This window comes from Macaca thibetana, chromosome 4 (assembly GCF_024542745.1).
Source record: "Macaca thibetana thibetana isolate TM-01 chromosome 4, ASM2454274v1, whole genome shotgun sequence".
NCBI lineage: Eukaryota > Metazoa > Chordata > Mammalia > Primates > Cercopithecidae > Macaca > Macaca thibetana.
The window spans coordinates 136007117-136022550 of NC_065581.1; the positions used below are offsets into that span (position 1 = coordinate 136007117).

The 15434-nt window shown below is 36.9% G+C and overlaps 1 protein-coding gene across 8 annotated transcripts in view; it reads right to left on the bottom strand.

Moving 5' to 3' along the window:
- The window catches only part of LAMA2 (laminin subunit alpha 2), a 772685-nt gene that overhangs the window by 194064 nt on the left and 563187 nt on the right, over nt 1-15434 (bottom strand). For all 8 annotated transcript variants that reach the window (XM_050788287.1, XM_050788283.1, XM_050788285.1 and 5 more), the window contains 6 exons: nt 9404-9640; nt 7999-8142; nt 7138-7317; nt 6840-7028; nt 6623-6756; nt 1634-1751 (listed from right to left, as the gene is read on the bottom strand). In XM_050788287.1, coding sequence (XP_050644244.1) covers nt 1634-1751; nt 6623-6756; nt 6840-7028; nt 7138-7317; nt 7999-8142; nt 9404-9640 — 1002 coding nt within the window. The remainder of the gene's footprint in view (nt 1-1633; nt 1752-6622; nt 6757-6839; nt 7029-7137; nt 7318-7998; nt 8143-9403; nt 9641-15434) is intronic.

Below are 15434 nucleotides of genomic sequence, written 5' to 3' on the forward strand. Positions count from 1 at the left end.
AACAGAGCAAGTACCCTGTCCTAGTAGTGCAACTAGGTAGGATTCACTGAAACTAAATTTCTTTTTCTTTTCATGATGTCATGTCCCTCTCAGGAAATGCATACTCATTATTTTTAAGTTGCACTTCAGCTTTGACCTAGTGTTATCATCTGTTTCATGTACCATACTTAATAAAACTTCTCAAATCCTATTTACAAAATAAGATGTATAAAATTGTTTATAACCGAATCAGTACATGGAGACATAACTAGTGATTACATTAATAATAATATTAACCATCAAAACTTACATCATCTACACACCAGGTGCTGTGATGGATCCTTAACGTTCACAGCTCATTTAGTCTTCATAAGACTCTGAGGCTATAGGTGAGGGAGATATTAATAATATCTGACTGGTATGCTGTGAGCACAGCCAGCCTGACTAATGAGAAAGAATCCCAGCTGCAGGGCTGGAGCAGTCCTGGAGGTCCCTCCCATGCCAGGCTTCAGACTGCAGGGTCTGCGGGAGAGGTGAAAGTGTAGTGGTGGTTACTCAGGGACTTGGTGTCTACCTGCTAAAGCCTGAAGAGGTGCAGTACCCTGTGCAGGGCCTCAGGCTTACTATATGGCGAAGTTGAGATTCAAATCCAGGGCAGTTTCTCATCCATTCATTCCACCTCCCTTAATTCATACTGTTTCTATTCATATTTCATAATTATAGAAATTAAATCAACTTTCAGAAGGTGAAGATCCTAAGAAATTTGACAATCCTGAAGGCAGACAAGAGAATATCCCAGAAAGTTTATTAAAAAGCAGTTTTAAAATTACTTTTAAAATGTGAAAAAAGGCCGGGCGCGGTGGCTCATGCCTGTAATCCCAGCATTTTGGAAGGCCGAGGTGGGCGGATCATGAGGTCAGGAGATGGAGACTATCCTGGCTAACACGGTGAAACCCCATCTCTACTAAAAATACAAAAAATTAGCCAGGCGTGGTGGCAGGCGCTTGTAGTCCCAGCCACTCAGGAGGCTGAAGCAGGAGAATGGCGTGAACCTGGGAAGTGGAGTTTGCAGTGAGCCAAGATTGCGCCACTGCACTCCAGCCTGGGCGACAGAGCAAAACTTCGTCTCAGAAAAAAAAAAAAAAAAAAAAAAAGTAAAAAAAAAGATAGTTTTACAAATGTAATGACTTACAGCAGCACTGTTGGAACAAATGTATGCTTCCCTGAGAAGCTTATGTTAAAGAGAGCAGCCTGCTATTTAGTGTACAAGTTTTGTCATGTTCTATATAAAAATATTTTCAAAACCCAGTATAATCCTATCTCCTAATCATTGCAGTTTAAAAGTCTCTAACTCTTCAGAAGTGGTCCAAGAAAATAGATCAGTTATAATAAAGCGGCTTACTAAAACATTCTTAATTCCTGATTGGTAAATATTTTCACAAATTTTTACATTTTTTATCAACTATTTCCCTTCAGGTGTGATTTGTACTAAGTATCGATAACATTATCCTCTTGCCACTGTGACTCACACTGTGAGTGGAAGATTAAATAAAACAGATTAAGAATAAGTATGCAGTAAACGTACTTCTGGGAGTATTTCCATTTAGCTCCTGAAGTGAGTTGAGATTAAGCAGGTTAGTAGGAGCTACCTTACCTCACAGGACAGGCCAGAATAGCCCAGGGGGCAATCACATTTTTCAATCAAGTGAGCTGGAGGAGTCACTGCTGTTCTACGTCCTTGTTCAGCTACCTCCATTGAGATTTCAGAAATCCTAGAAACAGCGAGAATGTACTTAGATTACCAGGACAGTCAGTTAAGATCACCTAGTAAACACTCAATCCTACAGCGATATCCTTCTCAGGTTTTTGTCAACCTCAAGTATGTTCTATTGTCTTTTTGTTTTTAATTGACAAATAATAATTGTACATAAGTTGACCCTTGAACAATATGGGCTTGAACTGCATGGGTTCACTTATATGGGGATTTTCTTCCATGTCTGCTACCCGGAGACAGCAGGACCAACCCCTCCTCTTCTTCCTCCTCCTCTTTAGTCTGCTCAAAATGAAGACAATGAGGTTGAAGACCTTTACAATGATCCACCGCCACTTAATATATTTTCTTATTATTTTATTTTATTATTTTATTTATTTTTTTGAGACCGACTCTCACTCCGTCACCCAGGCTGGAGTGTAGTGGCATAATCTTGGCTCACTACAACCTCTGCCTACCACGTTCAAGTGATTCTCCTGCCTCAGCCTCCTGAGTAGCTGGGATTACAGGTGTGCAACAACATGCTCAGCTAATTATTGTATTTTTAGTAGAAACGGGTTTTATCTTGTCGGCCAGGCTGGTCTCGAACTTGTTTGGGTGAGGGAGAAAGGACAAGATGGAGGAAGGTGAACAAGTAAGGCACAATCCATGTTTCTTCCGGGTTCTTCCTCACCATCTTTCCCCCGCAGGAAAATGCAGCCGGCACCCGGGAAGATGCAGATCAACCAAGCATGCGCCAGGTGACGTCAATCCAAAGAGATACAAACTTACCCGGCCACGCCTATGGAGACACCCCTATCACGCCCTTATCCCACCCACTGCCCTCCCCCTTCCAGTACCAATGCATAAAAGTCTGCTGCCGGCAGGAGCCGGCGTGACTTCTTCGGCCCCTCCTACTTGTGGACTGGAGAACCTCACCCCAGAGCACCGGCGCGACTTCCCTGGCCCCATACCTGAGGACCAGAGAACCTCGCCTGAGAGTGTGTGCATATTTGCAATAAAAGACTGCCGCTTTCTTATGTACTTTGGCCTCATGTTTAATTATTTAGCTCTCCTAAATTAAGTATTAAATTAAGAGAATTATTAAATTAAGACAGAACTGTTGGCCTCAAGTGATCTGCCTGCTTTGGCCTCCCAAAGTGGTACGATTACAGGCATGAGCCACTGAGCCCAGTCCTTATTATTTTCTTAATAACATTTTATTTTCTTTAGCTCACTTTATTATAAGAATAGAGTATATAATACCTACACAAATATATGTTAATCTACTATGTTATCAGTATGGCTTCTGTTCAACAGGAGGCTATTAGTAGTTAAGTTTTGAAGGTATCAAAAGTTATATGTGGATTTCTGACTGCATGAGATGGGGTTGATGCTCCTAACCACCATGTTGTTCAAGGGTCAATTGCATTTATTGAAACAATGTGATATTTTGATACATAGATAAATTGTGGGATGATTAGATCAAGATAATTAACATTGTTTTGAAGCTGTTTAAATTTCTGAGACTCATGTACCACATCCTAATATTGCATTTTTGCTTCCTCAAATGTTAAGAGTACATATTAGCAAAAGAGTCACATAAATCATAGGAAGTTCAGTATATTGGATGTCTTATATCCTGTTGATAACTTTTCCCCTATTTTTTAAAATGTCAGTGGTTTCAGGTAGACATGGCCAATTAATTAGACATCTATATTCTTGCAAACAGACAACCCAAGATCATTCCCCATTCGATTATTTCGCACAGGCACTGGTGAAATTGCTTTTAATTTACTACTATCCCAAATTTCTTCTTCCCAACGCTCTGAATGACCTTTCAAGAACTTTAGAAAACCACCTAGAAAATAATGATCACGCATAATCTAATAATATAGATATCTTTCTGAGGATAAATAATGATTCAAAATAATATTTTAACTTTATTAAATAATTCCTTCAAGTAACTTAACTCACCTTTTCTGATGGTGAATAGTCATTGTAATTGAAAAGAAAATCATAATTGAAGATAACATATTAATACCCTTTTCATTAAAAAATATATGTAGTCCATAAACTGGGACTGTTTTATGATGGACTAACTGGTAACACAAACATGTTTGGCAAATAAACTTTAAAATGTGGCAATGAATAGTTTTGCTTCAAATTAAAATGTGACAATGAATAGTTTTGCTTCAAATAAAAGTTACCTCCAGTAGTTTAAGGAGTTTGAATCAAAACTTTATAACAAGCATAGTAGGTTTTATTGAAACTGAATTATGAATGCATGTTCTGGCTTTGCTAGCATTGTAATCTGCACTCTGAAGACTGGTCTTGATGAAACACACATTGAATTAAAATTCAAGTTTCACTCTCTGCTCCCTATAAGTACACACAGTGGTGGTAAGCTGTAAACAAACCACTCCCCTCCTGTAAGAAAGACCTCCCTTATGTTCTCTGGGCTCTCTGCGGGAGTAAGAAGGTAACTTTGCATTGGCATCTCCATGGAATTTTATAGCCAGAGGAGCTACTGGCTTCATTCTCCTTTCTCTTGCACACGAATGCACATAACAGACCAGCAAGTGTTTACAAATCAAGTGAAGCTTGAATGGCAGCAACAACAAATATTTTTGTAATACACCGTTTCTTTTCAGGGGATTAGAGGGCAATGGCCTTGATTGGATCAGGGATTTGGCCAAACTCCAGCTTCCATTAAAATGAATACTGAAATGCAAAAGTTGCTATTTCCTTAAATTAAACTTTATAAAAGGAAACAAAGGCAAAGAAAAAAGATAATGCCAGCACTGATACAATGTACAAAGTTCAAATCTCAAATCGCATATAAACTCTTAAACTCTCTGCTTTTGAGATTTAAATTTATAATTGAATAAATAAAGATACAGGGTTATTTTAATTACTTTAGAGGGACTATTTAAGCCTTTTAAAAACCTTTGCCACAATTCCACTGCCTTACAAAATCAAATGCTGATGACACGCTTTATTTGTTCTTAGTATTGTGAGACTATGACCCTAGTTTTTACTGAGATTAGGAAAAATGTATTCTAAAGTTTCAAAAAAATGGTCAATTAAACCAAAGGATCTCATTTAGTGAGGGATGTAAAACAGTGTGACAAAAGAAAAAGACATGGGGCGGCAGGGGGAAGAAAAGACAAAGTGTCACAGTGTAGGAAGGTGAAATTGGTGGGAGAGGAGCAAAGAAAGTATAATTAAAGATGAATGACAATATTGTTTCTATCAGTTCCACTAACAAGATGTTCTGTTTACTACCAAACTCTTACTGCAGTACAGAACCATTTGCAAAATAATCTATTTGCAAACTCACGAAATTACCTGCTATTTTCTAAGACATGCAAATATGCTATGGCTTCTGTCACCTAATTTACATTTGATATTCTAAAATAATTAACAGTATAGCTGACAGCATTTTTTAAGTATATGCTTTTTTTATTATTTCATATAAAAAAATCTCCTGTTATAGTGAGAAATATCAAAAGGAAGCCAAAAGAATACAGATATAAAAGTGAATTTTGGTCCTTGATTTACTCTTTTACTAGAAGTCTCTACATGAACAGAAAAGCATTATGGATCTTCTGCATGAAATAAAAGATTTTCTGCTGTCTTGTGTGCTTATTACAGTATAAACATTTGAAAAATAGTATTTTTATATTCATTAGTTGGCCATTGAGAGGCTTCATAATTTTTCTGTTTTGCTTTCCTAGGCAGGTCTAGGAATTTATTACATAAGACTATTTACAAACATATATTGATTCTGTATTCTTAATACTGTAACAGAAACTGATGTGAAAGAGAAAATGAGATCTCATATATGAACTCAGTTCAACTTTCTGCCTCTGTGGTATGAAACTTACCTACATCTGTGCGATTTCTCATTTTATCCCATTGGATAAGGTGAACCTTCCACTCAAGCAATATGACCATGAGGGCTCATGATGTGGAAGTCTCCTGGTTCCTCTATTAGTTATTCTCTCTTTATTTCACATTTTAATATTTTCCTCGTTACTAATCCTTTCCCATGGTCTGTAAACACACTCTTTCAAATTAAACAATCATTTCTTTACTTTTGACACTATGTTATTCCTTCTTTTTACAATTATATCCATGGAAAATAATACTTTACATTCATAATATTGGGTTCATGTGTCACATTCTTTCTTTAAAAGTTTGAGATGATTTCTGCCCCTGGACTCCACCGACACTGGTATCATGAATGTCCCCAGTGTGGTCCTAAGTGTCAGACCCAACAAACCTCATTTCAACTGGCCAATTTGGGTCATAAGAAGACATGGACAACTCCCTTGAAGTATTCCCATCATGTAGGTTCGACAACATTGCATTCATTCTTGCTGTTCTGTGTGATTTTTTCAAAGTGATTCAGAATCATTTCTCATCATGATGCATAGGGAAAATGACAACATTGTGTTGCACACTGGAGTGAACAGATAATGCCCATGGTTGGAGGAGACTGGATCAACTTGGCCCTGCCTAGTTCACCTGATGGGTGAAGAAAGTCGCTTTCTCAGCACTCTTATAGTCCGTTAATAGCACAACAGCTAATTTTACCTGCCCTACAGTATATGATCTCCTGAATTTATGACTGGCATCTTAAACTCACTATGTCTGCAGTGAATTCCAAATATTTTTTTCCCTTTAACTTGCTTCTCATGCTATTTTTCTTTTCTGATGAATGACAGTAACTTCTTCCAGGTCACCGGGAAGCCACTGTGGTTTGTCTTCTATCATTATACTGCAAAACCAACCACTTTCCAATCTTTCTTATCTGATATCTGTAGGTCAGTAACCTTCCCTACAGATTCTAAAATAAGAGCTTGAATATTTTCTATTACAGTTTACCTGCTTTGTCGCATGAAATTTCCATAAGTAGCCTTGATAAGAATGTAATGAATATCATATAGTATATCCAAGAAGTCTTCTCGGGTCACAGTTCTATGAACTCGAGGATCGTCCCCATAATATTTCCATTCTTTCTGTTAAGAAGAAGAGAAATCACTCTGACAAAACCGAATGCGAAACCATTGGCATCTTTTCACCAAACAATGAATAACTTTACCTCTGTCATTTCAATTTCATGCCTTGTCAATTGGCCAATCAAAGGAGCAGCCATATGCCTGACGATAATTCTAGCATGAGTAGGTGTCCCACCTCGAATGATCACTTGAGGATTATATGTAGAGAAACCTGTTTCTTCCCGAGCCTCGAAATAGATTGCATACTTGAGTTTGCCCCCATAGGCCATCAACTGACAAAATAAAAAGAAGAATGAGGAATTGGATAAATCTCCAAATGTTGTGATTCTAAAAACAAGATTTTATCTTGTTCTCACTTGACATTAAAGTTCTTGTGCTTACCTTCTTTCCTTCAAATTGTTCTGGAAGTTTCCAATAAAAAGGTTCCCAGTGGAGATCTTCTCTCATCAGGTCCATGTGGGCAACAATCTCTGGATGTTGAAAAACAATGCCCTTGGTGGTCGTGTGCTGCAGAGCCTCATCTACCAGGGGTAGAATGGTCTGCTCAGCCTTCAGAGTCACCTGCAAGGGGTCAAAATACAGCAGAAGGCTGAATTTACGCTTTTGGACATTTATTTAAAACTAAGTTATGAACTGCATGTCTATCTGCAGTCCCTATCCCCATTCTGATGATGTTCTCACATGCAACAGAACTCACACATAGTGGGCAAGCATGGCAGGACATAAATCTTTTTGACTAATTCACATAGTGAAAACCACAGTATCTGTGAACACTGGAGCCTTTCACACTAACACAAATGGAATCTAAATGTAGAAAGGGTTAAAGGAAAATCAAAAATGAACATGCTTCCACTCCAAAAATCATGATTGCCTAAGGTTGGTTGGAATGAATGTGTGACAAGTTCTGGTTCCCATTGCTGCGTTAGCTGACATCAACGTTCATGCTCTGGTGCCCTCACTCTTCCCATCCCAAAACATAATGCTTCCTGGACAAGGTTCCTCTTTTTCACTTGGCATCTATTTCCTTATCAATAATAAGTCAACTACTTTTAAGAACAAATAAGAAAGGCTTTTACTCCAACTGTCTAATGGCACGTGACCCCTTCGCTGTTCCTAAATGTTCACAGAGGAAAAGGTTACTTAAATGTTTTGCCATTTCCTACTACCCCTTAGTGCCTGACTAAAAGACACCAGCAGGAACTAACATGATACCATTACATGGCTCAGCAGTTCCCTACTCACCCACGTCCGGATCAGTCCTTTTGCTTCAGAGCACTGAGTAGTAGTGCCGAAGCAATAGCAGCTGCTGCAGCCAAGTGGATTCTTGGCATCGAGTCCGAATTTGCCAGGCTGGCATCTGTCACAGTGGATGCCTTCCACATTCACCTGAGGAAAGACAAGAGACCGTCAGAGTTTGTAACAGCAAAGTTAGGGGATAAATCACCTTAAGAATGCATAACAGGAGCACACTCCTTTTAAAAAATTTAAAACAAAACAAAAGAACACTGAATATTAGACTCACATCTCAAATGGCACATGTAGTTAATCTCATTGTTGGGAGTTCATGGGTCTTTTGAAAATGCTTTATTTTTAAATAGATGTAAGACTAAAGATATCGTACATTGTTTCTTAAATGTAAGTGGTACATTTTCTACAATTCTGCTCTGAACAATATGAAAGACTCATGAAAATTTCAAAAGCAACATAAAAACATTCAGTCCTAAACAGTGGTGCTATTAAAAGCCATAAGAAATAGGCAGCAAATTAAAATATCAATTTATGTAATTATTGTAATATAATATATACATAGATAACATGTATTAAATATAATATATGATCATAATTGCAAGATATAATAGTGCAGCATTGTAGTCGGTGTTGGCTGAAGTCCTTGATGGTAGAAACTGCCGTTCTCCTCAATTCTCAAGGCCCTTTTAACAACCACTCCCTAGATTTTATCCTCCTGTTTCCTCTGTCCCTCTTTGCATAGATTTTATCTTGAAAAGATACCTCTGACACAGTTTAAACTGTATTTATCCTGGAATTGATTTTTCAGAACTATCTGAGGGGAAAAATCCTTTTTATCCTTTTTAATTGGCTCTTTTTCTACATCATTTAACCATATTAATGAGGGCTGAAATTTGCACATAGTCACTGTTTGTAATGACAGCGTTTATATGTGTTGAAATTTTACTAAACTTCCACAGCAGTAAATATATTTTCTAGTATACAGCGATTGCAGATTATAATTTTTCGAGAAATGGTTTTTATAAGGCTTATTATTTAGCTGTGATTTTCTCTAATGATGCTTAAAAGAACTGTCTTCCCTGTCACCTTCCCAGGTTGTCCTTATTGAAGCAAAGCTAATATACGTTTAAAACAATAACTTTACCATTGAAAATATATCATCTCTACCAACTCCAAAAAAAGGTGGGTTTGGGTTGAAAATAAGTTCTAGAAAAGCAGGTTTTATTGGTATGCCAACAAATACATATCAATGAAAACTCCATGTCTGGCAACGAGATTTTGTCCATCTGTTTGTTTAGCTTAACGAAGCAGGTATAACAAACACTGAATGAAGTTAAAACTGAGCAATGGAAACAGAATTGAGGGAGGTTTTCCCTAGCTGCATGTCGGCAGCACATACCTTACAAGTGCACTGCCCAGTTTGATCACTACAGGAGCATTTTTTAGTCTCTGAATCACAGGTTGTGGCATCCGTCCCAGGGAGGAAGCAGTCACAGAGATTGCAGCGAGGGTAGTTCCAGTGACCTCGACTGCACTCTGTACATTTTGCACCAGAGAATTTTGGATGACAGTTGCATTGGCCTGTATTTACATTGCATTGGAAATCCAAGGATCCCACTGTGCTGCAGTTACAAGCCTATGGAGGAGATAAAAACAGCAACCATTAACACAACTTTATGGCAAATATCTTAAAATTTTAATTCTAATGTTTCTATGCTTCCATTAAACACATATTAATCATGTATCTGTTATATGCTTTGTATTATTCTAGTTTAGTCACTTGGGAAACATCAGTGAACATAAACATTAAAACTGCTTCCTGCGTTTATGGAAATAGATGATCGTGCAGAAACCACAGTGCTATGTGAATTAGAAAGAAAATGTGTTTTCTCTCTTTTTGAGGTAGAGAGGGGTTGGGTATGGGCTTTTTCCAACTGCTCTTTGTCTTGAAGATTAAATTTTAAACAAAGTTATTTTACCTTATCATCTTATAATTGTAGCATTTAAACATTTCTTTGGAGACATACCTTATGGTCTAGTAGAGGAAGACAGTAAATATGTTAGCATAACATGATAGAATAAGCATTATATAAAAGGAGAAGTCCAAAATGCTATGTGAACATATAAAGGGCACCAAACTAGACTTGGGGAATCCAAGGAGTGCTTGAAGAGAAGTAACATCTAGCCTATTGTTTTTTGGCATTTATTCTTGAATATAATTCTGATTTGAGGTCTTTGTTAGTAACGTTTTTCTTTGCCCAAGATATAAACACGATTTTCTCTTTATTTACATAATTCACATTTTTGCTAGAATTTTTTAAAGCTTGGGTTTTTTTTTTGTTTTGTTTTGTTTTTTTCCATCAATTTACTGGAACATAGTGAGTTCTTTCAGTTTGGGAACATAATTGGGTTTTGATTCAGTACTGTTTCTTCTTCAGATTTGTTTTTGATTTTTACATCTGTTCTAATTAATCAATTTTCTTTTTCAGGATCACCTATAATTCTTGAAGTACATCACTCTGGTCTCTCCGCCAAATCTGTAATATCCTAATGTCTTCTGAAATCATTTTCCTTTGTTTTACGTTTCTTGCTGTATCTACCTCTCAAATTGGTACCCTACTTTCACAGCTCCTGTTTTACAGGAAAAGTTTTATTATATACACATATCACAAATGCTTATTTTCATTACTCTATTGCAATCTTAACTTCTTTTGAATAATTTTATTTCATTTCTCTCATCTTGAATTTCTGCTTATCCATTTTTCTTTTTGTCTCATATTCTCCTTTGAAAGGTTTCTGTTCTTGATTTACAGAGCTCATATCTTCTTGCAATTTAATAAAAATGCCAAATGAATTTCTAAAATGTCATTTAGGGTCTTGGAATAAGTCATTTTCTGCGACCAGTTGTGACAATTATACATCTACTGTTTCTGAGCTCCAAATTCACCCTGCTTTGTAATAGAGTAGGTAGACCCTGTAGACATTTCTCCGTATCAGGTGGCAGAATGATAGGCTTAGTTAATGGAGACCCCTGGAAGGACCTAATAAGTCCATAATGGTGGCCCACCACAATTCCAAGCTGAGTTCTGGTTCTTCATTAGAATTTTCATCATTATTTTGTATTATTTAGCGCGGGAGCCCAGTGGCCCAGAAAGAATACCAGCTGGGAGGGCACACTGTCTCTCCATAGGCACTCTTCTGGCTAACTTTGGTCTGCACACACACTCTGACTTTGAAGTCTGCTTCTCAGTAGCCCAGCATGCTCCCATCCTCCAAGAACGGTGGGCAGCTTCTACAGACATGCATTTGCCTATGAACTCCGACATGTTTGTTTCTGGTTTTGTTTGACCACCCATAGGCTGTACATTCCTATGACAGCAACACTCTCTTCAAAGACCTTTGAACCTCAGCTTTGCTGCAGGTGGGGAGAAGGAGCATGTCCTCTCTTAGCCCTTAACTCCTTCACTGTCTTCCTTCCCTCAGCCTAGAGGGAGTAGCTGCTCTTCTGTACCTGTACTCGGGACCCTTTATAGCTTTCTTTTATCCTTTTTTAGTAACCAACCACCTTTTACCAGTTAACAATTCCATTTCACTGTTTAAGAAACCAGTGTGGTTTCTGTCTCCCAAGCAGAGCATGACTTGTCATTACAAAGGGCATCACCTCTCTCTGTGTCCGAGTTTGCCACCACATAGTGTATGCACTTTGTCTGTGACTTAACTCTTTTTGGTGTTGTTCTATTATCCTTCTCAGATCTACAGCTCAGTGGTAAAGTCATATGCATAGCACCTTGCCAAATTCCTAGATCCAAATCTGGCTGCATCTCACTGTGTATTTCACACTTTCCCTCCTCAGCTTAATTCTTATATCCACTGCTACCAGAGGTATTATGTTTTTGTTCCTGCTAACAGTAGTTTACTTATGATTTTATTGTTTCTAAGATGTGATGTATAATCACCAGTTCCTCCTCTATTGTCCTTCCTGCCCAAATATTTGGTTAAAAATCTTCCCAGATTCTGATGTTAAAATAATTATCAGGATTAGCTTTATTTTTTGTCTTTACAGGTAAATATTTTTCTATCTCATTATTGCTAATCAGTAGAAAGGCTGCAATAGGGGCTGCAACTAGAAGGTATTTTAAACCCAAAGACCTAAAATGTGATTATTTGTATATTACAAACATGGACACAGCTTCCAAGGCATAGAATAACCCACTAACCTCACCCCCAAGTAACTTAAGGAACATCAGGTGTAGAATAAAATCTCAAAATTCAGGTGACTTACATATTCACTTACGTAGTTTTTCTTTGCTGACTGCTTTGAGTATGTATTGGCTCACTTAAACAAAATGGGCCATAATCAGGTATTAATAGAAAATTATGTTATCAAAACTATAATCATATACTAAATTTAAATTATCCTGTGAGACATCTTTATCTTTAACTAAAATATACAATTATCCAAATAATTGTATAAAACCAAAGCACGAATTTTTACAAAATTGTTGACAGTACAAAAAGACATTGGGACCTTTCCAAATCAGAAAGTTTATTCAGGAAGTTATAGTGGAGAATAAACCAGACCATCAATCATGTGTTTAGATAGCACTATGGCCAACATCAAACTTAAATCATAATTAGATGTAATATTTGTTTAGCAATAGAGAATTTACTCACTATTCCCCTGCTAGTGAAAGAAGGCAGGCTTCGTATTCTACTTCAATAACAGCTCAAATGATGTGTATGCTCACACCTTAGCACAGAGAAATTATCCATGACACAAAGAAAGGGAAGCTATAAATTTCAAATCACTGTTCATTTAAATTAGTCATTCCAGTTTTAAAAACAGTAAAACACATGCTCATAAATAAATTACTTGAGAGGGCTCTGATACAGTTGGATATGTCCCCACTAATTCTCGTGTTAAAATATAATTCCCAGTGTTGGAGGTGGAGCCTGGTGGGAGGTGTTTGGATCATGGGGGTTGATCACTCAGGATTAGTGCTGTCCTCACGACAGAGAGTGCCAACTGGCAACATCTGGTTGTTTAAGTGCATGGCATCCCTGCCTTTCTCCCGAACCTGCCATGTGGAAGCCTGTCCCCGCTTGGCCTTCCACAATATTGGAAGCTCCCCGAGGCCTTCACCAGAAACAGATGCCACTATGCTTCCTGTACACCCCCCGGAACTGCGAGCCAATTAAACCTGTTTTCTTATAAATTAACCAGTCTCAGGTATTTCTTTATAGCAATGCAAGAATGGTCTGACACAGGCTCTATGAGGCTTTTTTGTTGTTGTTGTTTGTTTGTTTGTTTTTGTAATTCTTTATAATGGCAAAGTGTTTCTTGATTCAGAAGTTTAGACTTTTAACGGTGATTTTAAAGCAATCAAAAAATTCAATCAACTTTAGTCAACAGAATATTTATCTAGTGATCAGTAAAAGTGATAGTACCAAACATATAACTACATTTTAACAGAAACTTGGAATGTATTTTACCCTGATTTATATATTGAACATGAGGTATCAACTTCCATTTCAGGAGTTTAATTAGAGTTTGGCTATATCATAGCATTTTGTGGTTAAAATGGAACTCTTGTAAGTTTCCCTAGGGCTTATTCCTGAGTACAAGTGATAGAGTGGATGCTTGCATTTGAAGCTGAAAACGCAAAAGGCAGTCATAGCCACTTATAGCATCGTTCATACTCATCAGAACACTTTGAAATTCTGAGGAGTTTTTGTTTTGTTTCTAAAAATGTAGCTCTCTTGAATTTTAAACTTAATAATGCTATTGGCCATAGAAAAATGAATGTCCCGTCCAGTTTTTATTTTCTCTAATCACATGTCTAATGGAAGTCAGACACCTGAACTTCCTTGAAAAATCATCAGTACACTTGTTTTCCTCTAGGTCAGCATATTCTAAACCAGGCTCAAATGTTTTATCATGCATGTGAAGATGGTTAGAGTCTATTATTTCATCTGTGCTAACTCAGTGGTAAAAAGAGTTTACATCTCTATAGGGTACTGCTATTAGGTCAAGCAGAACCACACTTGGTCATCACGTTTCAATATTTCACAACCCAATGGAATCAATTGGAATGACTCTCACTAACATTAAAAAAAAATGCTCTTATTATTGCTCTTCAATTTAATGAATACACTTCAGCACTAATCCTACTTGACCTTTGTGTTGCATTAGGCACTGAAGAATATTCTTCTTCTGAACAGTCTCTTCTTAGTTTTTACAGTATTTATTCTTCTTTGTTAAGCTATTAAACTATACAACCAAATAAAACAAAAATACAGACCAAGAAACAATTGTTTTTAGATATTGAATTATAGGAAGCACAGGACTGTGATTTCTGAGAGAAGGAAAAAAACATGAAGCAGTGTACAGAGGGAATTTCTAGGCTGCAACACAGACAGGGTAAACCCAAAGCCCGTATTATAGCTGAGTTGAGAGACAAAGAGTGGAATCTGAGGAAGCTGAGGCTGCTAAAACTTATGATGGCAAATAGAATACGTGTTCAAAAAGAAAGAAGTTAGATAGAAAGATTATTTCAGAGATGTGCAGAAGGGTTCCCTTGAGTCATTGGCTGAATGCTGATAGGTACATGCATGGGATGAAGGAAAATGGCATTGGAAAACCCTAGGCTGAAAAAATTCTTAGAGCCCAGAGAAAGCTTGGAATAAGCCATATTTTCAACAACCAGAGTAAAGAGACGTAGTAACCCACTAGGTAGTATTCTCAGAAGTTTCACGGCTTAGTAGAGGGGCTAACTGACCCCTGGCTTTCAGACTGTTCTGCTGCACCTTCCCTAACAAAACTTAAAAGCAAGCTTCAAAAGAATCCAAGTGACCCGTGACTATCTAAACTAGTTTCCAGGATAAAGTTCAACATTCTTTAAAGAAATACAATAAAATCCAATACACAACAACAAAAACTATATAATGCCTGGCATCCAAACAAAAATTATCAGGCATGTAAAGAATCAAGAAAATATGACTCATAAACAGGAGAAAATTCAGTCAATAGAAATAGTCTTGCAATAAAAAAAGATGGAGTTAGCAGACAATCATTTAAAAAATGCTAATGTTTATAAACATTTTATTTTCAAGAACAAATGAAAAATTGTGAATATAGTAAAGAAATAAAAGACATACAATGTCCAAAAGGAAATTTAAAAGATAAAAAAATACAATGTTTAAAATAAAAAATAGACTCAATTGGATTAAAAACAGGTTAGGCTGCATTAAAAAATCAGTGACTTTGGACACTTGACAATAGAAACTATCAGAAATAAAAAATACAGATACAAAAATAATAATAAAAAAAAGAACCTCAGTGAGATGGAAAATATCAATTGTCCAACATACAAAAAATGATTTCCAGAAAAAGACAGTTGGAATGAAGAACAGAAAAATATTTAAAGATA